The sequence below is a fragment of the Podarcis muralis genome, chromosome 7 (assembly GCF_964188315.1).
Source record: "Podarcis muralis chromosome 7, rPodMur119.hap1.1, whole genome shotgun sequence".
Lineage (NCBI taxonomy): Eukaryota > Metazoa > Chordata > Lepidosauria > Squamata > Lacertidae > Podarcis > Podarcis muralis.
The window spans coordinates 53606196-53629881 of NC_135661.1; the positions used below are offsets into that span (position 1 = coordinate 53606196).

Here is a 23686-nt window from a genome sequence, read left to right on the forward strand (position 1 = left end):
TCCGATAATGCTTCGGATCCGAGGATGCTGTCGACTGCGGGGCAAGGAAGGATGCATGCTCTCCAACTGCACATGCTCAGAGACGCTCTTTCCTGGTGCTGAAAAAAGGGCGGAGAGCGCGCTCCGTGCGGGGGCGTGTGTAGAGGGAGACCTCCCCCGCCCCCGCCCCCAGCCCCGCACAGGGGGCCCATTTGGGGTTTCCGCGCTCTCTGCCCTGCTCTCCTGAGGGGATCCCCTTTACCATGTTGCTGGGCAGGCGGAGGGAGGGGCGGAGGACCATCCTGAGGGGACGGGGCAGAGCGCCCAGCAGGGCAAAGCAAAGGCCGGGCGACGGCGACCGCTCAACGGCCTCCTTGGCTCGCGGCCTTCGCCGCCGCCGCGCGGTGTTTGCCGGGGTTGCCAGGCAACGCGCGGCGGCCTCATGGCGGTGGCGGTGCCGCTGAGCGAGGCCTGGATTCGCCGGCAGCCGGCTCTGCGGGGGCTACAGCCAGGTACTGACCGCCAGCTAGCGAGAGGCCTGGCCGGGGGGGGGGGGCGCGCGAAGGGGCCTCCTCGCTCGGTCTCCCCAAGGAGCGCCCCCCACCCCAGCGCCGCCATGGGGCAGCCTCCCCGGCCGGGCGACCACGGCTACTTAGGCCCAGCCAAGCTCAAGCCTACTTCCAGGGACCCTTCGGTCACCGGGTGTGGATATTCTGCACATGCTCAGGGGCGCTCCTTTTCATAGCCTGGCACCGTTTCATTAGAGCATTCGGACGTTTCCAGGGAAGGCTGGCCGGTCGGGAGGGTAGTGTGGGGTAGGAGGCATGTGTGAAACAGAACTAATTCCCCTGAACTTTTGTTCCATGCGGAACGGCTCCCTTTTTTCTTCTGGCTTCTTCTCTTGTCCCTCCGCCCTGGCGAAAACTTCTCGCAATAAGTGCGCGAAGGAAAGGCGAAAGTACTCCGCGGTGGGACCTCAAGAGGAGGACTCAGAGGGGGACTGAGTGGGGAGGGGCTTCTTTCGGGGACGGTGGTGGTGCGGTGGGGGGGGGTTGGGGTGCTGGTCCTTGGGACAGGGCAGCCAAAGTACCTTGCTGAGTAGCACGAGGTCACTTCAGGTATTTTTCTGCAACTCAGGTGCACTGAAGCAAAACCAGGCTAGGGTGAAGCAGTAGCTTTGTTTTGTTGTGAGGGGATCTTACATAACAAGGGAGATCCCACGAGCCTTCTACAGCTTTCTGCCCTTGGGCACCAGGTTGGGGAATTTAATATTGTTAAACCTATAGCAGCAAATTCAGTGCTTCCTTAAGCCCACTCAATGTGTTGGGCAGATTGCCTGCCTCCCTTTTTATGTTTTAATACTATTTATAACACACTCTTCTCTCTCAAAGCAGCCAGTCAAAGCAGCTAATAAAAGTACAGTATTAAAAAGAAAACAAAGATAAATCGTTTTTTGAAAGAAAGAAAAAGAGAAAGAAAGAAAGAAAATGCTAGATAGTTTGTGTTTACACTCAAGAGAATAGAATCTGATTTGAAAGAATTGCTTCTCATTTTCTAAAAACTCATCAGAGGCAGATTTAGGGGAGTTTGACCAGTTCGTTCACATGGTGCGGAGCCTAGGGGGCACTGCAACTATTATTTCAAATGGTGCGGAGGAGGTTCTAAATTAAATATTGACACCCCAAGGTCCTCTGCTGTTCTCATCCAAACCATCTTTGCCTCTAGATAAACTGGTTCTGCGGGTTTTGAATGGTTACAAAAACCTGTTTGATTAGAGGCAACAGTGCATAAAAAGAAACGTTAGTGCACCACGGGAGCTCTTCTAAAAGTATTTTCTCTATCCTAAGAGATCCTCCTTTGAATGCTGCTTACTACTTGTGTCTCTTGAGAGTTATTTCTTTAATTTTTTTCAGTTTAGTGCCAGTTTGCACTATTGTTTTCTACCACAGTGGGGTTTAGGGGTTGCAGCTTAATAGGACTCATACTTGTTGATGACAGCAACATATTTTACATCTAACACACCCCCCCACACACAGTCAGAATATACAAAGCTAAAAGAAATCAGATAAACAAATTTTCTGATATGTGAAAAAACTGCAGTTTAAGAACTGTAGGAAAGACCAAAACACATTTACAAGTTGCCATTTTTTTCCAGAACAGGTGGAGTCCATCTCTCTGCAGGGAACCCATGCAGCCAAAATTGTCTCTCTTGGAGATGGCCTGAAAGCCTTTAAAAACCTTCAGTCCTTAGATTTGTCAAAGAACCTGATTGCTTGTCTAGAGGTGAGTTCTGTGGCCTTTCATGGTTGCTGCAGGATAATCTATTGAGAGATTAGCTCTTCTTTCCCAAAAGCCAGAGCCAGGGATGCTCCTGAACTGCGAAGCCGGTAATTGTGGTGATGAATGATTCTTGTTTCCCAAGTGGAAGAGCTTGGTATTAGTAAGAGGCATCTCACCCATATCCTTTCCTGCCTTCACATGTCTAATATGGTGTGCTAGCAGCTCAGTCTTGGAAGTGATATATACCTAAACTGTAGGCTGCAATCCTAAACCTGCTTACCTGGGAGTAAGACCCAATGAATTTAGTGGGCCTTATGGCTGCATAGACATGGTTAGGATTGTGTTCTTTCTGCCCTGGATGGGCAGCATTTCGACTTATAAAACTTTTTCAATTGCCCTGTGGAAACTCTGGCTCTTCCTCTCTTACCTGTTGCATGGCTGTGGCCATGGAAACGGGGTTCTCTCCCAGCCATTCTCTCTCAAGATTTTGCAGTCAGGTATGGAATACTGTTATAAAATTAGATAGAAACCTATTTAACATTTAATTAAGTTTATGTACCTACACCTATCCTCTATATAATGAGTTATGTATCAATGTATGCTTTTATTTCTTTGATATTTTGAGTTCTATGCTATGTGGACTTCTTTGCCCCTTGCCTTTCTTTTTTCTTTTTAAATTTTATTTATAGTTTTCATTTGTATACATTTCAATAATTTTACAAAAATCCTAACATTTCAAACAATTTGACTTCCTTCTTCTTTCTGCGGTTCCTTAAATTTGTCTTATCATTTCCTGCATATTCTAAATTAACTTAACTTATGCTTTAATTCTATAGTCTTTTTAAAACTGCAGGTTATTATAATAATCCTGCCAATGTCTTTACCTGTTTACAAGTTGTTTGTAAATATTCAATCAACCATGTCCATTGTATTTCGACCCCCTGTCTTTCTAAGTGCTGTTTGCATAGTTTAGGAGCAGAATGTTTGTGTGCAAGGCATTTTTTACCTTGAATCTAGGAAGCTATAGGGATGGGATGATAAGGACTATTTTGAAGGTCTGGTTGTCAATAAAACAACGGTAAGTAGGTGAAGCAGAAGTCCTGAGGCTCCAGAGTATTGTGGTACACGAGATAATAGAGACAAGAAGATAATGAAGTGGAGCAAGACAGTTTTTAACTCCTTGATCTGTGACCTCCCTTTATTCTATGAGCTAATATTTGTACAAGAAGATCAAACGTATCCATTCTTAAGGAAATCAGCCCTGAGTGCTCACTGGAAGGACAGATCGTGAAGTTGAGGCTCCAATACTTTGGCCACCTCATGAGAAGAGAAGACTCCCTGGAAAAGACCCTGATGTTGGGAAAGATAGAGGACACAAGGAGAAGGGGACAACAGAGGATGAGATAGTTGGACAGTGTTCTCGAAGCTACAAACTTGAGCCTAACCAAACTGCGGGAGGCAGTGGAAGACAGGAGTGCCTGGCATGCTCTGGTCCATGGGGTCATGAAGAGTCGGACACGACTAAACGACTAAACCACAAAAATGCTTGTACAACTTAAACTCACACAGGGACAAGCAAAGGAGGACGCCTTCACCCCAGTGTGGCTCCCCTTTATCACATATACAGCCCCACAAGACGGTGTCCTATCCCACCACACCCCACAACAACATATAAATCAATATGGCTAATCTGACCCAACAACACCCCCCCCCCACATGCAAACATACCACATTGCAATCAACAGAACACAACCAACCAAGCTCTGGATCCGCTAATATTTTGTACCACCACCAAAAATAGATATATAAATAAATAACTCACATGACGCTGACACAAAAACCCTAAACAAACACTATGCAACAGAATGAAAAATAATTTTCTCCCCATCTCTCTCTCCCCCCCTTCCCCCCCCCCCCCAGCCACATAATGTCTATGTTAACAGTGTCTCATACTGAATGTAAATGAACTGTGAAAAAGACACTATGAATTGAAAGTGGAGACACCATATGTTCTTTTGCGTTGCACAATAAAATCTTTAATAAAAATATAATTTAAGCAAAGAAACAAAAAAAACTTTGTTAAAATGTGCTTTGGAGCAGTTCTCCTAACTTCTGGTTTGGAGTAACTGTCAGTATGGCAATAGTTTCTTTGAATAAACTGGGTTCCTACCAGGAAGCTCAGCTTGCATATCTGTCTTGGATTTCTTTCTTTAAGGTTTTATTCCCTCACCTGGGCATGAACCATTGGGAGGTGGTTTAGAAGCAAATCTCTAGTACAATGCTAAGAACAGAGATGCAGCTCTATGCTGGCTTCCTTGTGTTTTCCAGCACAATTCACGATTGTACCAACCTTTTACAGTTATTTGAGAATGTTGACAATATGTGGAAATATAAAGGCAATTATGCAGATATTATATATTTTGAAGGAAGGGCCACCTTCGTGGCAGAGCAGCTGTTTTGCATGCAGAAGGTCTCAGGTTCAATTCATGGCATCTCCAGGTAGGGCTGGGAATGTTCCTTGCCTGAAACCCTGAAGATTTTCTGCCAGCCAGTGTAGACAGCACTGACCTAGACAGACCAAGGCTCAGTATGTGTTCCTATATACTTCCGAAACACTTCTGACAAGAGTCTTTCTCTTAAGCCAATTTACCAGTTGCAGAATTGTGTGTTCTCTTATGGATCAATAACTGGTTTAATACCAGGAAGCAGATGGTAGGAAAACGTTTATCTTTTGCACAATAGTGCAATATTTGAAATTTTTAAAGGCAAAAATAATATGCAAATGTTCATAAATAAAAGCATGCAACGTGGCTCCTGAAGGCTGGAGCTGGTGCCTGTGATGAGGCTGGAGTTAAGGCTATAGTTTGGCTGTCCATGTATTGTGAACTGCCTTCAGATTTTTGGATGAAGGGCAGTATATAAATTTAATAAATAATGAAATAAATTTGGACTCAAAGGTGGGTGTACAGCAGTAGTAGTGGGTTTGCAATAAGAGTTTTCTGAGCCACAGAAAAAACCAGAGGTGGAGGTGGGTGGGCAAGTCAAGAGAGAAGGCAAAAGACAGAGGCATCTCCAAGGAAGAGTGTGAGGCACTAATGTGATGGAGGGATAGACTCTGTCCTCAGACCTGCACTGGAGGCTGTTAGGTCCAGGAGCAAGGGACAAAGAGTGGTGCTGAGCCCTGCCTGCCCTCTGGCACAAGAGGGTCTAAGAATACTCTGGAGGGTTTGTTCCTGTGGAGAGTACCACAGGGCTATTTAATTTATTCACAAATAATCTGGAGGTACAGGAGGCTTACTTTCCACATTAAGTGACAGTGTGTATGAGCTCATAGTCATTTAGAATGACGAAAATGCAAGCAGATTGTGAGAAACACCAAAAGAGCTCTCCAAACCAGTGTTTCCCAACCGGGGCCATATGGCCCCCTGGGCCCCTCTACGATATTTCAAGGGGCCCACAGGTGAAAATTGCGTAAATGGGGTGGCCACAGAGGGAAGTGAGAAGTGAAGGAATATATATATCTACTTGGACAACCACAAGAGCGTAAGAGGGCATCTCACCAGGGCTTAGCACTCTTTTTTGCCATATGCATTTTCTTGGAGCAGTCCTGGTTTGTTTCCCACAGGAGAGGGCGATCGCTGAGGCTCCTGTTTTGACTGGTAGAGCCCGCGATCCAGAACCCCCAGGTCAGTGCTGGGTTAGGGTGGCAATGGGTAGGGCTGGGAGATCTGGAGCTGCTTGTTGCTGTCACCACTTCTAGGCCCAGTGGCAGTCTGGGCCTGACTCTGCAAGGTGCAGGGTGCAATCCACTCCAGCGCCTAGTGGATCAGGGCTTTCAGATGTTGCCAAGGGGCACAGGGCCTGTTGGCAGCATAGGCCCGGCTCTGCAAGGTGCGGGGTGAAATCCACTCCAGCGTCTAGCCAAGCATGGTCGCCTGGTGCTGCTGACCTGCATCTAGTAAATAGCTAAGTATTTACTCAGAAGAAGTCTGCACTGAGTTCAGTGGGCCTTACTTCCAGGTAAGGGTTTGTGGGGGCTGTAGTGTTTTATCTAGGCAGCCAGGGCTCCTTGAGATGACAAGATCTTTTTTTAAAATTTTCCCATATATACAGAACTCCCTATGTGCCTTTTGGACTGTATTTGTAGGTTTTCCCCTCTGTGTCAAATAACTGGAGTCAAACAAATGTTGTTTACTTTTTTATAATACATGGAAGATGGATCTCCCTCTGAAGGTTCTGAACTCTCCTTCCTTAGAGGTTTCTAAGTGAAGGTTGAATGCTGGTCTCGCAGGGCCCACCTTTCTCTTTGTTTCCTCACACTGGCCTGGCCTAATATATTGCCCATCTCTAGCACCACACTGGAATGCTGTGTGTCCTTGATAAAGGACAGCAAAGAGTTGGAAAAGATCTAGAAAAGATAAACCAATTTGTTCAGGCAGATAAAGTATATTCTCAAGAGGAAAGCCTTAAGCATTTGGAGCCATTTAGTGTCAAAAAAGATAACTGTGATAGACCTGATGGAGGTTTATAAAACTATGCATGTTATGGAGAAAATGCACGCTCTCCCCCTCTTCCAATGTATTACTCGCTTAGTTGGTGAGATCAAGTTCAGTGCTTAAAGAAACATTTTATTTTCAAATTGCAACCTTGTCTTTTTCTCCATGCAGGGTCTTGAGTATTTACAATTGTTACAACATCTGAATTTGTACTATAATCATGTTTCATCCTTGCTGGAAGTTGCCCGCCTTCAAGCGTTGCCTCTCCTTAGAGAGCTGGACCTGCGTCTCAACCCTGTAACCAGGAAGGAATCTGATTATAGACTGTTCACTGTGTACAGATTACAAGCTCTGGAGATGCTAGGTGAGAGATGAAGCAAGGAGGGACAGTAGAGGTCATTTCTATGATGCTGGCATAAGGGCAAAGCTTGTGATTGTTCCAATTGTTTACTCAAACATTGCAGTCATGGCTTCAGCCAGTAACTACAAGTAGCTCTGCCCCCCCCAGTCTCATGGGGAGCTACGTCGATGGTCAGGATACCAATCCCAAATTCTCTTTCCTGACCAACAGATGAGGCAGGTGAGAGTGCATTGCCCCCATAAATTTAAAGTAGATGGGGAACTCTCTCACACACCCCGCCCGCACCACTGCTTGTGGATCCTATCTGCCTCTAAAACATTGCCTAGACACCGTAGTTTGAGAACCTCTGCTTAATACTATTTTAGCAGTCCTAGAACTGAGCCTTCCCCCTTTTCTTCATGACCCTGTGCACTGTTTCTAGGGAGTGCGCCCATGAAAGGGCGTGTGTTTGTGGCTGTACTGTGTACTAAGGGCTTTGCCTTCTGTTGCTATGGAGAAGCACATTATGCTGTCACAAATCTTTGCCTCACTGAATCTTCCATTTTACTTGTGCTCACTTTGGATAGCTAGATTAGTCAGTAGTCTGATGTTTTTGAATGAAAACTGCAGGTCCCTAGAGTTTAAGATTAGACTGAGCTCCTGCTATAGACCATTTGTTTTCCCCCAGATGCTACCTGTCATGCATGGTGTATCTTCTTGAAGAACAACCAATCTTGATACAAAGACTGGAAGGTGTGGTGGAGTAAGTTTGGAGAGAGAGAACGGGGAAATGGTGACATATAGCCAACTGTTGCTTCTATATAATGAACTTAGAAAGCAAATTGGGAGCATAAACCATATTCTGTACCTTGAACCGTAGCAAAATTCCAGTAAATGTTTGAGTTTTGATTCAGTGAATACCATGCCTTATTTCTAGTTTGCATCCATCTACCTTGAAATTGTCCTGCATCCTTCTTTGCAGTATTCTCAAGCATAGAATAGGACTGGACAGAGCTGTACCTAGGAGTTGGTGAAACCAGCCTCCACCAGGGTGTGTGGGGAAAATCACCATTGGAGATTGACTGGGAGATGAAGTGGCATTAGCCCGCTTTTGGATCCTGCAGCACGGGGCAAGAGAGGAGAGGGGAGAGAGGGCTTTCAAAATATGTCTGCCCCCACCCTGCAGTAACTGCCTTTCAGTCAAACCTAGTGACTGAAGCTCATCAGTCACAGATCAGGACAGGCTCCTGCAATGACGAGCCCTAACAGCAGCCAGTTCCTTTTGCTAGGAAGGTGTCAGACCGACTCTGTGGAATATATATGCGTGAGTAGAGTTGCAGATTTAGGCAGCAATCCTATACACTTAATATGAGAGTAAATCCTATTGAACTCAACGGGGCTTATTTCTGAGTAGGCCTGCAGAGAGTTGTGCTTTTTGTCAATTTTTTTGGCATCAGAGATACAAGCCTTACTGTATTAAACAACATGTTCAGCAACATGCTGAATATATAGATTTGGGCTCATGTTGGGGGGGGGCATGTTACTTTGTTGGTATTTTGGACCAGCGCTCACTGGAACATTTGCTTTTAAAAAATAAACTGCAACCCAAAACAGTTCAGTTAGCAAAGGTTCTGGCCTGTGCTCCAGTCTACAAGGCTTACCAGGATTTCGAGTACTTGGGTTGTGTAAAATATAATAATTTCTAATGTGGCTATTGCAGTAAAGTGATTTTTTCCCCTGAGGGTGATGTAATACAGCTCCTTGCCGAAGGTACAAGGGGCCCTAGGGCATCTCTGTGGCCAGATGCCCTGAGTTGTGTGAGTGTTGTCAATGTATTTCATGAACAATACTAGAATGTTGCTTATGAAAAGAGGCACAGAAGTGAGCAGAGATTGCCCACGTGTGTGGCATTCTAAACAAATGTTAGGCAATATGTTGCCTAAAACTGTGGCCTAGTTCAGGTGTAGTGTTTATCCATGGTTTACTAAACTGTGGTTTATCTAATCACCCAAGGCCTATCCAGCAGCTTAACCATGGCTTGTTGACCACAAACCAACCACATTCATAAGCCATGGTTTGTTGTTGGATTACAAATCTTAGTTTACGCTAACTATTGCTTAACATTGCATATATGGTGAGAAAGACCTCTATGTCTGTTCAACTTGCACATTTCACATTTGGAAGTTAGCTGTTAGATGGAAAACAACACTCAATTCACCAGGACTGACACAGAACACAGAACATAGAACATACATAGTTTTATAGTTACATTAAAATAAAAAAATAGCACGTTCCAGCAATCTTTCTGCATTTTGGAGGTGTGTGTGTCATATATACAGAAACAGTCTTCATTCTATGCTTCTTCCTTCTTCCTTGGAATTGGTGGGTTTATGAGGGGCTGATAGAGATTTCTTTACTTGCAAGATCACAACTCCAAGGATTGGGTGAAATAAGACTTTGTGGTGTTGTGAGCCAGTAGGGTGTAAAGCAGGGGTGCCCAAACTTTTTTAAAGAGGGCCAAATTTGATGAAGTGAACATGTGTGAGCTTTTTTTAGGTTTGGAGAGCTGAAGTTTTGAGCTTTTTAAAGGATTTAACCCCAAAATTTTTGAGCTTTTTTGGGGATTGAAGTTGCTGGGTTTTTCTTAGGATTTTAACCCAGGACATATACTGGCACAGGGGCCAGATTAAATTGACTGTCAGGGGATTAGGCCCCCGAAACAGACTTTGGACATGCCAGGTGTAAAGCATAGGGAGACATGAGAGACCCAACTTGGGCATGGTTCATTGAATGGCCTTGGGCTAGTCACTCTGCTCTCTAAAACTCTTAGGAAATTACTGGACAGTGAGGATAAGCATTCCATAGTTTACAGGATAAACCTTATACTTGCTTACATCGTGTGCTGAGTGAATTTGAACTGCTTGGTCCCATTTCTTTACTGCTTCATAAGTCCTTGGTGGGCTCTGCTGCCTAGTAATCAGAGACCAAAGTAAATACTAAAAAGGAGGGCAGGATATATCACCTGAATAATCACCTTATCAGATGAATTTTGTGGTACTTCTGTAGTTCTGTTGTCCTTTGTAAGCTGATGTGATGCTGTAAAGTGGGATATTAAACAAATGACACCAAGCCTACGGGCAGAAAAATGGCTGCCTGCCTCCATAATTTCTAGTGCTGCTGCTGCCCTTTATTTCTGACACTTTGGTCCAGGAGTGGAGAATTGTTATGGTTCTGTGGGCCAGATCTTTATCTGTCCCCACCTCTGCAGGCTAATTCTAACAGGTTGGTAGAGGGTAGAGCAGCCCATCTGTCAATCACATGGCACCATTATGATTTCATATGATTGCTACCGTTCTTTGAAGCTAGTCATTGATCCTGCATGTCTTCTTCTTCGTAGATGAAAGAACTATTAGGAAGTGTGAGAGAAAAGCTGCCCACCTGCATTTTAACCTCAGGAGCAAAGAGGATCCATTGGAAAAAGACGAGTCAAGGTATGGAAGTGGTCTGCTGAAAAGTAACACTTTTGGATGGGAAAGGAGGTGCTTGATATTGAAGGTTACCTTAATCCTAACATCGTTGTTGTTAAATTTACCTCTAGGGAAAATACAATGAGGAGTGAAGTGCTAGACCAAGAAAGCTTTGCAACATCCAGTATGAATACAGAGAGCAACAGGACACGTACTGGTAGGTTTTATGAGACAATCACACTGGGATTGGAAAACCTCAGTATGCTTAGCCTGAATATTTGATTGTGCTCATGTACATTATGTGGTGCTGCCCTTGTATCTGGTCTGGAAGCTGCCATTGTCCCTGACCATTGACTCTGCCGACCCAGCATGCCCTTCTGCCAGAAGCCACAACAGAAGAGAGCTTTTGCCTCTATGTCCTGCTTCTTCATGGAGGCTGCTGTGGAAAACAGAATGCTGGACTGGATGGGCCACTGGCCTGATGCAGTTGGACTCTGATGAGTGACTGACTCTCCATGAGACATGCTTGGATATTGGCTGCTTTGAGCTTTACAAGGCATTCTTGCAATTGTGAGTGTGTCCACACTTTCCTTTCCCCCCCGCTCTTTCTAGGCACAGTTCTGTGCTCTAAAGCTCAGTGTCTGGGCATTCTTCTTTTAGCCTCCCAGCTTTCACTGTGAAAACACATGCTTTAAAGCTGACATGCAACAAATGGCCATTCAGGTTTTCACAGATTGCCAAAAGTAGGTTTTCATAGGGAAAACTCTGGAGTAAAAAAATGGTGCTTGGACACAGAGCTTTAAAGCGTGGATCATGCTTGATCTCTCCTTTCTATAGCTGTAAGTCCTTATCTGACCTTTGTTTCACTCAGACTCTTGACTTCCCTTCCCTCCTTCTTTCCTGTGGAGGAAATGTGTGTGGTTGCAATTTGCTGGTGTTTGTTTCACCACAGATCCTAACCATCCCTTTTCCCTGAAGGGCAAAACTGTATATTGCTACAATGCCTTGAAGCAAAGATACCCTCAAGTGGGTAATCCCTTGATGTCACCTTCTCAAACAAATCCTTTCAAATGCATTTAGGGTCTTCAGATGGGGTTATCACAGTGTTTCCCAACCTTTTTTGGGCAAAGGCACACTTGTTTGATGAAAAAAATATCGAGGCACACCACCATTACAGCCCCGTGACGTCAGCGCGCAGCGTCACGCCGGGAGGGAAGCACGAAAGTGTAACTTTCAATTTTTTTCCCTCCCCCTTGCCGGGGAACCTCCAAGCTTTGGGGGTGGGGGGGGAGGAGGCAGCAAAGCGAGGGACTGAGGGACCCTAACCCTAACCCTAACCCTCACCGATCACCCGGGAAAGCATGCGAACGAGGAGCCCCCGTGTCCTGCTCCCGGCAGCGGACGGCACAAAGCGAGGAGGCCTGGACAAGGCAGCACGCTCCCCGCTCTCGCTGCATCGGGGCTTTTCTCCTCCAGGCCGCTTTCGAAGTCCACTTCTCCGCTCCCAAGAGCCGGAGCCGCTGCTTCCAGGCCCTGTCCGAGCCCCGACTTGTGGCCTCACTTCGAGGAGCGCCTGTTGCTGGGGACGGGGCTGCATCCCCCTCAGCCGCCGCCTCGCTTCCTTCCAGGAGACCCGACGGCTCCCCCTCTCCCGCTCACCCTCCTGCGCCCGCAGCAGACCGAGACCTCCCCGCCCCCGCCCGGCTCGGCCCTACCTGGGCGCCTCCAAGCCCGGCCGGCTCCGCGTCGCGCTCCACGCCGGGCAGCTGCAACAGGGGCTGCGCGGGGGCGCGCGGCGGCCCGGCTGAGCGCGCCCCGGAGCCGCCGCGCCGCCGCTCGCGAGTCCCTCCGAGAGCCCGCGGGACTGACTCCGGAGTCGCGAGGCGGCGCGTCACCCAGGGAAGGGGCGGCTTCCCACAAGCACGACGACCGAAAAGAGCCCAGCAGAGCGCGCCCCCCGGAGGACTTGGGGGGGTCTGTAGGGCATCAGTGGCCCCCAGAATTCTGCCCGCCCCTCGCCCCATTTGATCCAGATTTACCCTCTGGGGAGAGCGAGCCCCGGCCCAGCAGGGGGCGCCCTCGCTCCGTCCTCCGGGAAGCAAACGCCCTCGCCCGCCTCCCTCCAGGCAACATCTCGCAGCACACCAGGCAACATCTCGCGGCACACTAGTGTGCCGCGGAACACCGGTTGGGAAACACTGGGTTATCAGAAAGCTTTTCTTACAGTGTTGCACAATTTATATTCTGTTTAAAGGTCAGGGAGAAGGGATTGAGATTTCTCACCCAAACTTACTCCCTGGTATTTTAAATCTTCTCATATCATGTAGGATATGGCCCGCCTTCAACTATTTTAACAGCTAGTTAGACACACACACACACACACACACACACACACACACACACACGGTACAAAGGCCCCCATATGTTTGCCCTACAATCTCCCTGGGTGATGTTGTCACTCCCAGGAGGAACTATGGTAGGATTATAAATGTGTGTGGCAGAGGAGCAGTGTGCATTAGCCACTTCAGATAGCTAGAGCCTGTAAAAAAAGGTGGGGAGAGAAGACAACCCCCAGACTATTTTGTGAGCATTTTAAAGAAGTCCTGCATTCATGTGGATTCTAAAAAATCCTCACAGAAATTGGATGAAACTAATTTCCTGGTCAACACATGTAACATGGAAACGAACTGGTATAATTAAGACTGTTCCATCCATCCCTAATTTGAACCAATGTTTTCTTTGTTTATTCCTTTGACTGTAATATTGTGGGGGGGGGGGTTAAATAAAAAAAAAAACACCTTATATTTGTGGGGTGGTGTTCTGATCTTTGATAGAACCCTTGGTTTTTGGGAATTGGGTTGGCAGATTTTTGAACCCAGCAGAGTTGTGACACTATTCTCCACTTAGATTTATCTCTCTCCCCAGATTATACTTGATTTTTTTCTCTCTAACTCAGGAAGGTGTTGCAGTTATTTATTTTGGGGGTATTTTATGGTACATCTGAGCTCAGTGGTATATCTGGGAGCTATAAATGGGTTTAGTGCCCCACTGCGCTGCCAAGGCAAGGAAATGGATAAATGCCCCCTGAGGAACTTCCTGTAAGAGCAAAACAAAAGGATGGGCCTCAGCAGTCTGGAACACGTGGGTGTGTTTCATTCTGATTCTTCTGCAAACGAACGGTGGGTGCTCATCATTATTTCTCCTTATGAAACGAAACCAGGTACAAAGTATTCATCTCCTCGCCATATGTCATGCCATGATGAAAGAGACTCATTTCTAAAGACATCGTCTGTTTCTGTTTTGCCAACCAGCAAATTAACTAAAGGAAACAAGGACCAGATCCTGGTAAGTGGGCTTGATGAAGTTAAACAGAGGCAGGTGGCTTCTGCTGCTGTTTTGGGCAGCGCTTTGCTATGTTAAACTTCTGTGTCCTCTAACTATACAGTTGCATCAGTGTCAGCAGTAGAAAGTTTTCAGGTGTCATATTCATTGAGAGGGAGGCCTTTCCTTTTCAAAATTGTGGCAATCCCCCTGTTTATGTCCTTTCTTATATATAAAGCATGATAATGCCAAACCTCCTCTCTTTGTGTCCATCCCATTTGTATTGGTTCATTAAATGACTAGAACATGTGTTCACATTTTGGGTTATGCAACTAAGTGAAGTCAATAGTAAACTCCAGGCTAGTTCATAGACTAGAAGGAGAGAAACAGTAGGCCTATATGAGAGCTTATTGTCCTACACCTCATATCACATGGTGCTTCCGGGGACAGTGGCATGATGGTAGTTTTATGACTGTTTGCTACCACTTGCCTGTCAAAATGCCTAATTCTGCCCCAAGATCCATTTATAGCCTCTTAGTTGAAACATTCAGAAACATTTCGTGTGGGGAAAGAAAAGGGCCAAAATGAAAACCAGATATGCTTCCACACCCAGGCCTGGAGAAAGCAACTAAAATGCAACATACTTAAAACTCTTATCTGGTAAAGCAATGCCAAAAGCTAAGGTGAAAGACTGATTTTTCTGAAACAAATGAGTAACTCTTGCTATTGGACAGAATATTAAATTTGTAATATTTTCCAGCTAGACAATGCAAATGCAAGACAGTTTCTGAGTCACAACTCTTTGGACAGAGGTGAGTGTTTTCCTTTTCCAGCCTGATAAAAATCTGTGTGCATTCTCAGCCTTTCGGGGTCAGATGACTCTCCAGATTCTGATGTTTCTCTAAGGCCAGTTCTCACAAAAAAGCAGACAGAAAGTAGTAAAATCTATCCAGATTCTGCTGCTTGAGCCTGAAGATTTCATCAGTACGTTAAAAAAAATACCTTGCATGTCAAGGTAAAAAAGGTTTCTACCTCTGAGGTCCCCCCCCCAAATGGGGACCCATACTCCATCATGTAAGTGTCCACTTGCAGTCTGAAGTGGAACAGTCCAAATATGGACTTACCACCTACCTGCTCTTTCTGAATACTAGGCCTAAATCTAGATGACTATTTGAAGATTTGGGTGTTTCTTACAAGGTTTTATTTCAACTTATTGAGGTGTTTTTCAGTTTGGTACAAAAATATAATTTACAGGATAAGTTTTGAGTGCCTGATGGGTTTTCTTTTTTGCAACCATCAGTATAAATGGCAGGTATATTGCTAATATGCTTCTCAACCACTAGAGCTCCAGTTTTTTGGCTCGCTCAGCCTTTGCCTCAGAGCATGAAATAAACATCTGTCAACCCACATAATTTAATTTATAAATGGAACCTTATCTTAAGTGTGACTAAATTCACATCTCTTTCTTCCCAGCAAAGTTTATTAACCATGATTATCTTGTGATAAATGGAAACAACTCCTGATATGAATTTATGTAAACCACTTAGAGGGTGTGGTTTTTTTGAGCCATCTATGCTTCTTGTTGAATAAAAATTTATTTAATGAATGAACAAGTGAATTGTAATGTCCTCCCTCTGCTTGTCGCTTGCAGAACAGAAACTCCGGTCTCCCACTGCCCTGCAGGCACAGACTTCCCTGCCCTCTCAGATGAAAAGCAGAGCTGTGTCTGGTAAGGGGAAGTTTCACGTGTCCTTTTCTGAAGGCTCGTCTCTAGACTTCCTCTGTCCAGGAAAAAGAGAAACGGGAAATAGGAAAGTGGACATTCTGGACCTTGGCCGGGCTGCTTCTCCAACTAGGAGGCTGAGTCTGAGTGATGATGCAGGGAAGACCAACCTCAGGCCAGAGAGTTATGAGCACCTGTACCTCTCATCCTCTGCTAATCGCAGGGAGCTGGTGAAGAGGCTTCATGATGAGAGGAATGAGAAGACGGCAGCCGATGATGTTTGTAATTACACCTCACAGTTTGCTAACGAAGTCCTGGCTCCTGCCCGGTCCTCATGTGGAGATTTCCTGGGACAGCACTCAGAAGCGGATGCAGACCATGCAAGTCCCTTAAAGCTCAGCTCGGGTAAAGGCTGGCTTTATTATCTTAGTTTTCAAGATGTAACTTCTTCAGTCTTTCCTAACCTTCCTGAATGAGAGGAAATCTTTGTTTGGTTCTCTCCTGGTGACGCAAAATGTCAACTTTTGCCACTATTAATAATATTTCTTAGCCTTCTCCTTTTGTAAAATACAGGTGGTCAACAGTATAATGAGCAGCCAGCTTCTGTTCACAAATTTCAGCTTCAAAGAAAGAGGCATGAAGGCAAAAACACTGAGCAATGGGCCTTCTCCTAAATTTCAGAATTCAGTGTACAGTGGTACCTCGGGTTAAGTACTTAATTTGTTCCAGAGGTCCGTTCTTAACCTGAAACTGTTCTAAACCGGAAGCACCACTTTAGCTAATGGGGCCTCCTGCTGCTGCCGCGCCGCCGGAGCACGATTTCTGTTCTCATCCTGAAGCAAAGTTATTAACCCCAGGTACTATTTCTGGGTTAGCGGAGTCTGTAACCTGAAGCATCTGTAACCCAAGGTACCACTGTATTGTCAATAGTCAATAGCCATAGAAGAGAAGATCATCACTCTATCTCTTCCACTTAGCTTAAAAGAGGCAGACCTAAAGTGGGACTAGGGATGGGGGAGCAATTTGATTCCATTCTCAAACTTTATAAAATACATTTTCTTGAAAACTAATAATTACAGCAAAGATTCTTGTTCCTCTATCTATTGAGTACGTAACTGAATGTAGTTATGAGACTGATACTCAAATCTGGGAGTTAGGAGAAATACCCACAAAAGGGCGGAAAAACAGGGCACAAATGAATAGAGAGAACAAAGTTGATCCTCACAACTGTTTCTGCTATGTTCAGCCCGTTCCCACACTCCATTGGTAAAAGTATCCTGAGCTGCTCCATTGGGAAATGAATTTACAGCTCTTGTCACCACACATGCTTGGTTTGAGCCCGCTCTTCCAAAGAATTTTCACACATGGGTGATGGTGTACTCTTTCTACCTGTAGGAGCATTTGGAAGGACCACTTTGTTACACCAAAGTTTCATGATAAACAGGCCTGTGCACAGCTTGTCTGAGGCCTGGGGCTGGAGCCTTGTTAGAATAAAATTATTAGCATGACAGTGTTAAGTCCTAGCAGGGGCCCCCAGCCGGCTTAGCCCTCCGAGGCCCGGGGCAAGCATACTTGGTTCCCCCCTCCCCTGCACAGGTCTGATTGTGAACCATAGCAAGCATGGAGGATTTTGGCATGGCTAGCAGAATTTTTGGAATTTGGTTGGCCTAAATTCTACTTTGGTTTCATTTGCTTTTGAGAGTTGGCCACAAGTGTAGAATTGATGGCCGCTTGCTTTCAAACTTGGTGGGAAATTGAAAAGGGGAGCTCACTGTGGGTGAGAAATAAAATTATGGGCATGCATGCCAGTGAGCTTGGCTCAACAGCCTAACTTGCTACCTTGTCCCCAGTGCTTTGGGTAAGCTGATCACCTTTTAAACAAATGCTGGATTAGTATTTATTTGTTTTGACACCTTAAAAAAAGTGTAAACTGTCTGAGGAATTGTGACACCAAGGGCATCAGTGAAGCAATACTGTGTACAGTGACCTGCAGACTTGCAGGATTCCCCCCCCCCCCCAGACATCAACTCTGGAGAGATCATGCATTTAGATCAAGAGTGGGGAAGACAGGGTGTCTTCACTGTTATTCTTTGCTCTGTTACAGTGCTTGGATGCTTAGCCACTATGAAAATAATTCAGGCCCTTTTGGGGCTGGTGGAGGATAGAACTGGACTAATAGCCCACCTTCAAGATGGCTGGGAATTAAAGATGCCTTGTGACAAGTGTTAGCCTTTCTTTCCCATCTGCTAACCAAACAGTTCCTTTCTTTCATTGTTCAATTCAGCTTCTACAAGCTTTGGAGATTTCCTGTCAAAGCATCGTTCTTTGTTAAGTGAGGTGTCTCTTGGGAATTCACAATCGGCTACAGCCTTAACATCCACATCCAGGAAAGGGCGAGACCCACCAGCCTGCCGATCTCTCAGTCCTTCAAGAATGGAGTTTAAGCATACCAGCAGCCAGCACACTCCAGTAACCCCCAAGCACTGTTTTAAAGAGCCAGTAACGGAGGTGAGTGCTTTGTTCTGGATCCTCTTTGTGGAGCAGGTAGAGCAGGGGAAGGATCATGGGGTGGTATGCTGCCTAATGAAGCATGTGTGGTATCTGTTCTTTAGCATGGATGTGAGACATTTATGGGCATGCCTCAGATTGTTCTGAGTGACATTCATTTGCCCTTTCATCTGTTCCTCCCAGCCCCATTCTGCTGCAGTTGATTTCTTCAGCACAGTATAAACTTACCATTGTATCTCAGGGTGTTTCCAGACTTTCAGTATTTTGTGAGAGGGATTCAAACTCTTACTGGAACTTTAGGTTTGAGGAACTAAAATGAGTCAGAATACTCTGTTGCCCTAGCCTAGTGCAACAAACCCACTTTAGAAAAACAACTCTTTCAAAAGTGTGTGGTTAATGAATGTTAAACAAGAAGCTTGCTCCAATGCCAGTCAGTTGGTTGGCATGAACAGTGCATCATCAAAGGTAATCACTGCAACCACTGGTCTGCCATTACAGCAACCTCCTTTGATCTTAGACTGGTACCAGTCACCTGACAACATTATGACATCAGGTGATTGACAAGTGGGAAGTTCCGCCAACCTGTCAGAGTTGGCCTGGGAGTAGGAGACTTAGGCATCCAGCGCCGGATCCTGTTCCCCACTCTTACATACCTCATTATAAGGCCTTTCAAAAGGGACGCCAAACAGTGGTTCCAGTTGTACCTTTCCCTCATGCTCAGGATCATGGGCTGTCAAAGTGATTCTGATCCTGAATTGAACCTTTGCCCTGCTCTTCTGATTTCAAACAAGGACATAGCTCAGTGGCAAAAGATAGACACCAGATTCATATACTGAGGAGAGAGCCTAGATTAGCTTAAGAAGAGTTTGGATTTGATATCCCGCCTTTCACTCCCCTTCAGGAGTCTCAAAGCGGCTAACATTCTCCTTTCCCTTCCTCCCCCACAACAAACACTCTGTGAGGTGAGTGGGGCTGAGAGACTTCAGAGAAGTGTGACTGGCCCAAGGTCACCCAGCAGGTGCATGTGGAGGAGCGGAGACGCGAACCCGGTTCCCCAGATTACGAGACTACCGCTCTTAACCACTACACCACACTGGCTCCCAGTTCAGTTATAAAGACCGGGGGCAGGACAAACCCAGTTTGATAAAAATTGGCAGTGAGGCACGGCATATAGCTAGTTAGCAAGGCTGAGGGCTAGGTCAGGAGCAGACCAGTATCAGCCTCTTTGTTGTCTGCGTTGTGTTAATTACTTAATAATAACAATAATATAAAAATTCTAAGCTACAAAAACAACTGAAAAAACCAAGAAATTCCGTGATTTATTTGAGAAACAAGTCAGAAATTCTCTCCAACCCTCAAACTTTAATCCACCTCTTTAAATGTGCATAAATAAATTTTAGACGTTTGTCAGAATGCCTCCATATGTCCAGATGTTACAAATGTTACTTATGTGTTTTGTAGCTTCACTCCAGAGAGCACAGCAATATCCCCCTCCAGACAGCAAGTATTGTCAGCAGCGCTGAGAAACCATGTCTTCTTGTCACTGTCCTGCAGCAACTCCTGGATTTAGTGGATCGTTATTGGAATGGCTCTGGCTCCCTTTTTATCAACAAGGATTTCCTTGGTATGCTGTTCTAGGCTCAGACTATGTGCCTAAAACTCCCACCACCCCCTTCTTTTCAGAGAAGGGAAGCAGACCACTTGCCAAGCATGTCACCAGGCAATATTCAGTGTCCTTGTTTGCTGTGCACATCACCAGACTATTTGCATCAGGGGTCACAAAGAATCCTATGCAATTCTCGTATTCTATGCAAGGCTGTGATCATGGGGCCTTTGAAACAGGAAGAATACCTCTGAGGATGTGCAGAATGACTTTCCCTCATAACACAGTAATGATAACCAGGTCACATACACCTGGGCATTGGGGTAAACACTTTTAGGTAAACAGGATAACTCCCAGGCTAGCTAGAGGCTCAGCACCTCTTGTCTTTACTACCTCTAACCCTGAACTTGACTGGTGAGTGCCAACAGCATAGTAGCCAAAATTGGGCCATGTAGGATCAAACACAAATTTTGGCTTTGTTTGGCCTGCTTAACTTGTTCTAATCTTCTCTTTTTTTGCATCCTTGTGACCATCATAAATCCTATCAGGTGGATCTGCTTATTTCACTTACTGTATTTACTCGAGTCTAACGCGCCATCAAATCTAATGGGCACCTCAGTTTTCAGAACCTTGAAACCAAAATAAGTATTTGCTGGCAAATGTAAATGTGCCATTGAATCTAATGTGCACCTTAATTTTTGCAAAATGTGCACCTTAATTTGGCCAAAGAAAGGTGAGCATTAGATTTGAGTAAATATGGTAATATTTCAAATTTAACTGTAGGGCAGATTCTTTCATCTTTAATGACTCAGCAACTCCTAGCCTAGTTACTAAACTCTAGGCAAGACCAGCTCTGTTGATTTTTCTTTTTGCCTGAAGCAAATTCATTCAAGATATTACAACACCCAATGTATTTCTTACTTTAAGTAAACACTATGTAGATTACAGCAGTAATAGGTAGAGAGCACACCACCCAGATACTTTACTCCACAGAAAAATGCAGCTCTTCAGGGTTATGAGATGACCAGCCACTCTTATCTGAAAAACGCTGTTATGCAATACTCCCTTTACAGTCAAGTCTGAATTCATTAAAAATATAACGTAATTGACCTGCATGAAGGACTCTGCAACTTGAAAACAGAGACACTGAATGTACTTTTGTTACTCATTAAAAATCTTTTAATAAAAATGTATTTTTAAAAAGAAAAACCAGACCTCCAAGCAGATAAAATCCAGACTTATGTCCTCTGGTCACCACTCTGTAAAATACAATATTGATAAGGCGAGTTAAAACCAATTAATACAAAATTAAAACTAACTTTAAAAACTGAAAGCTGCAGAGTAACCAGGATATACCAACATATTTTGGGGGATCCTGAAATTTGCAATAGTACAGAAAATCTTTAGAAGGGGAAAATGTGTAGGACAGGGTCAGGAGAGATGGGGTGGGGTGGGGCTGACTGGGTTATCCTGAGACAGGGCAGGGCTGGTTGGCTGGAACCCTGATCAGGAGTAATATCCACACTGCAACATTTGGCTGCAGGTCCCACTTACCATGTTTTAATCTGGTTTGTGCTTTTATTGTCCTGCAGCTCCAGCACGCGATTTGCTTGCATACTTGATGGCAGCTGCCCGTTCACAGCAGGACGTTTGCTCAGCCCGCAAAGCCGTGCTAGGTCCCAGCTCCTCAGGGTTCAGTTGCCAGCTTCCCAGGGAACAACCAAAGTATTCTCAGCAGCACTGCAGCAGTGCCATCGACAAGGCTATGAGGGTACGTGCTTTTCACCATTGCTTCCCTCTTCCTTCCTCAGTAAAGTGGAAGCAAACCTAGTTCTGTTTTATGAGAGAATCTTTAATGTTTTATAATTAAGGTAACTTACTGTCCAGGTATCTGATAAGCCATGTGCGCAAGTCCGTGCTGCTGCTCTGAATTATGGAGCCATCCAGCCCAGAGCCTGTGACTTATGTGGATCACCATGTGCCAGTGGCTGAGAGCCCCCATGGACTCATAAGGAACCCCCCCCCCCGACCCAGCCTGTCTGTGCCAGCACTTGCCACCCTCCATGCCAGCCCCCTCGGCTGCTATGCCACCTCCGAATGACAGAACAAGAAATGTCCACAGACCCCCCAACACACTGGGGCCTTCCGCCATCTGACAGTGGGCCTGAGCGCTTTGTATTTTTCTTTAAACATCAGAATGTGATTCCAAATCCACACAGTACATCTTCCCTTTGGGTATCTGGGTAGCCTCCCACTGCCACACACTCTCATAAACAGTACCCTACAGCCTCTGGATTGCTCTCCCAGCAAACACAGGCCCTTACAGCACCTTCTTTGCAACCCAGTATTCTCAAAACCTCTATACTCTCTTCATAGTCATGGGGGTTTTATGTTGTGGTTTCATTACATGCATTGCATCTAAATGCCCAAAAACAAATATTGCTTTATTTAGATGGTCCTGGGCTGATTGGTGATGGGTTGGTGTTGTCTTCAGAAATCTCTAGCCCTGCCTAAAGAAGAAACCTCCTTGATCTACATGTGTGGCCACCGCTGCCACATATGTATGTCAGACCAACAGAGTCCCCTTTCCTCCTTGTTGAACTACCTTACCAACTCTTTCCTTCCATCCCCAACAGAAGGTGGAAGAGAGTCAGAGCCTGCCTTTCAAAGAACGAGGCGTGGAAGGTGCTGCTGCTGCTGCTGCTGCTGCTGCTGCCACCACCCCCAGTTCCAGCACCCACGGAATATATTCTCTCTCTTATGGTAAGTTCACTGGTTAAATACCAGAGGGATGTCTGACTGGACTTGTCAATGCTAGGACTTTCATATCTTTTCTACACTTTTGTTGAGGGAGGCTTTCACATAATCAGTCAGCCTAACTGCTGTTTCTACATGCTCCAGATGAATGAGAGATTGACTACCTCTCCTGCTCAAGTCAAGACTCGGGCTGGCGTTGAAGATCACAGGCACAAGCCCCTGCCCCAGTAAAATAAACAATGTCCCCCATAGGATGTTTCATTGTGCCATTTTCACCAGCAGTGCACATTGCTACAGAGCTTGCCTGGGAGAACTTCCTCTCAGCTGGGGAAGGCAGATTTGTACCACACCATCCAGCCATGGGGCAGGGGCTTGGGGTGAAGCCAGAGAGATGCAAGATGACATAGAAGGTTGGACAGGGTGACAAAGGAGCTGGAAGGAACCAGATTTTGAACCCTGCTGGTAGCCATTAAGTTTACTGCACCTCCCTGAGCCAGTCACAAGGATAAAATAGGGGGGGAGGAGGAATGAGGACATGAGTTTATTGGAGGAAGGGCAGGCTATAAATAAAATAGTGTGTTGTTTTTTTAAAAAAGATTAAAAGCGTTGATAACAATTTAAGGCAGTTTGCAACAAACTAAACAGCAGTAGCAGCATCTCAACAATACAAAAGTACATTTGATGTCTACAATACAGGTGGTAAAACAAAGTCTCCAAAGGGGTGCATGTTCCAGTTCAGTTTTCATACTATCTCTGTTCTTCTGCTGCGCCTAGATTCAGAATAAAATGGATACCCCAAAAAGCTATTAGAAAGACTTCAAATGATCATAGCTAGAATAATAGGTGGGGTTCCATGGGTCACTTTGGTCTGTACCTTTTCCCATGCCTTTGATCAAGCCCAGCTCTAGCTTTGTTCATCTGCTGATATTTTTCTCCTAGATGAGTTGTTAAGTAGAAATGAGCAGCTGAATGCCCAGGTGGACATCTTAACTTTTGAATTAAAGCAGCTTAAAAAGCAACAGGACACCATCAGTTTGCTGAAGGAGAGCCAAAGGTAAATTAAGTTTGGCAGTTTCATTTAGGGGAGGGGACGTAGGGCTATCATTCCATTTTTTATCCCTCCTTCCTAAAAGCAGCTCACATGGCATTCATGGTGCCCACCCCCACTTTTGTCATCACAACATCGCTGTGAGGTGGGCTAATCTGAAAAAG

At 45.4% G+C, this 23686-nt stretch overlaps 2 protein-coding genes across 3 annotated transcripts in view; one reads left to right on the plus strand and one right to left on the minus strand.

Moving 5' to 3' along the window:
• The window catches only part of KCTD19 (potassium channel tetramerization domain containing 19), a 23822-nt gene extending 22856 nt beyond the window's left edge, over window positions 1–966 (minus strand). Inside the window, exon 1 of one of the 2 annotated variants that reach the window (XM_028739468.2) lies at window positions 834–966. Coding sequence is in view for 1 of the 2 variants with exons in the window: in XM_028739467.2 (XP_028595300.2) it covers window positions 242–280 (39 nt within the window). In the remaining variant the exon portion in view is untranslated. Of the gene's footprint in view, window positions 1–241; window positions 344–833 lie in introns of those variants that run through there. The other variant, XM_028739467.2, reaches the window with a different exon arrangement.
• LRRC36 (leucine rich repeat containing 36) overlaps window positions 366–23686 on the plus strand; it is a 26807-nt gene continuing 3486 nt past the window's right edge. Inside the window, exons 1-13 of the mRNA XM_077931770.1 lie at window positions 366–491; window positions 2135–2262; window positions 6927–7119; window positions 10493–10586; window positions 10694–10779; window positions 13783–13907; window positions 14644–14695; window positions 15535–16011; window positions 17891–18114; window positions 19576–19738; window positions 21310–21488; window positions 22354–22480; window positions 23414–23528. Coding sequence (XP_077787896.1) covers window positions 422–491; window positions 2135–2262; window positions 6927–7119; window positions 10493–10586; window positions 10694–10779; window positions 13783–13907; window positions 14644–14695; window positions 15535–16011; window positions 17891–18114; window positions 19576–19738; window positions 21310–21488; window positions 22354–22480; window positions 23414–23528 — 2033 coding nt within the window. The 5' untranslated portion in view covers window positions 366–421. The remainder of the gene's footprint in view (window positions 492–2134; window positions 2263–6926; window positions 7120–10492; window positions 10587–10693; window positions 10780–13782; window positions 13908–14643; window positions 14696–15534; window positions 16012–17890; window positions 18115–19575; window positions 19739–21309; window positions 21489–22353; window positions 22481–23413; window positions 23529–23686) is intronic.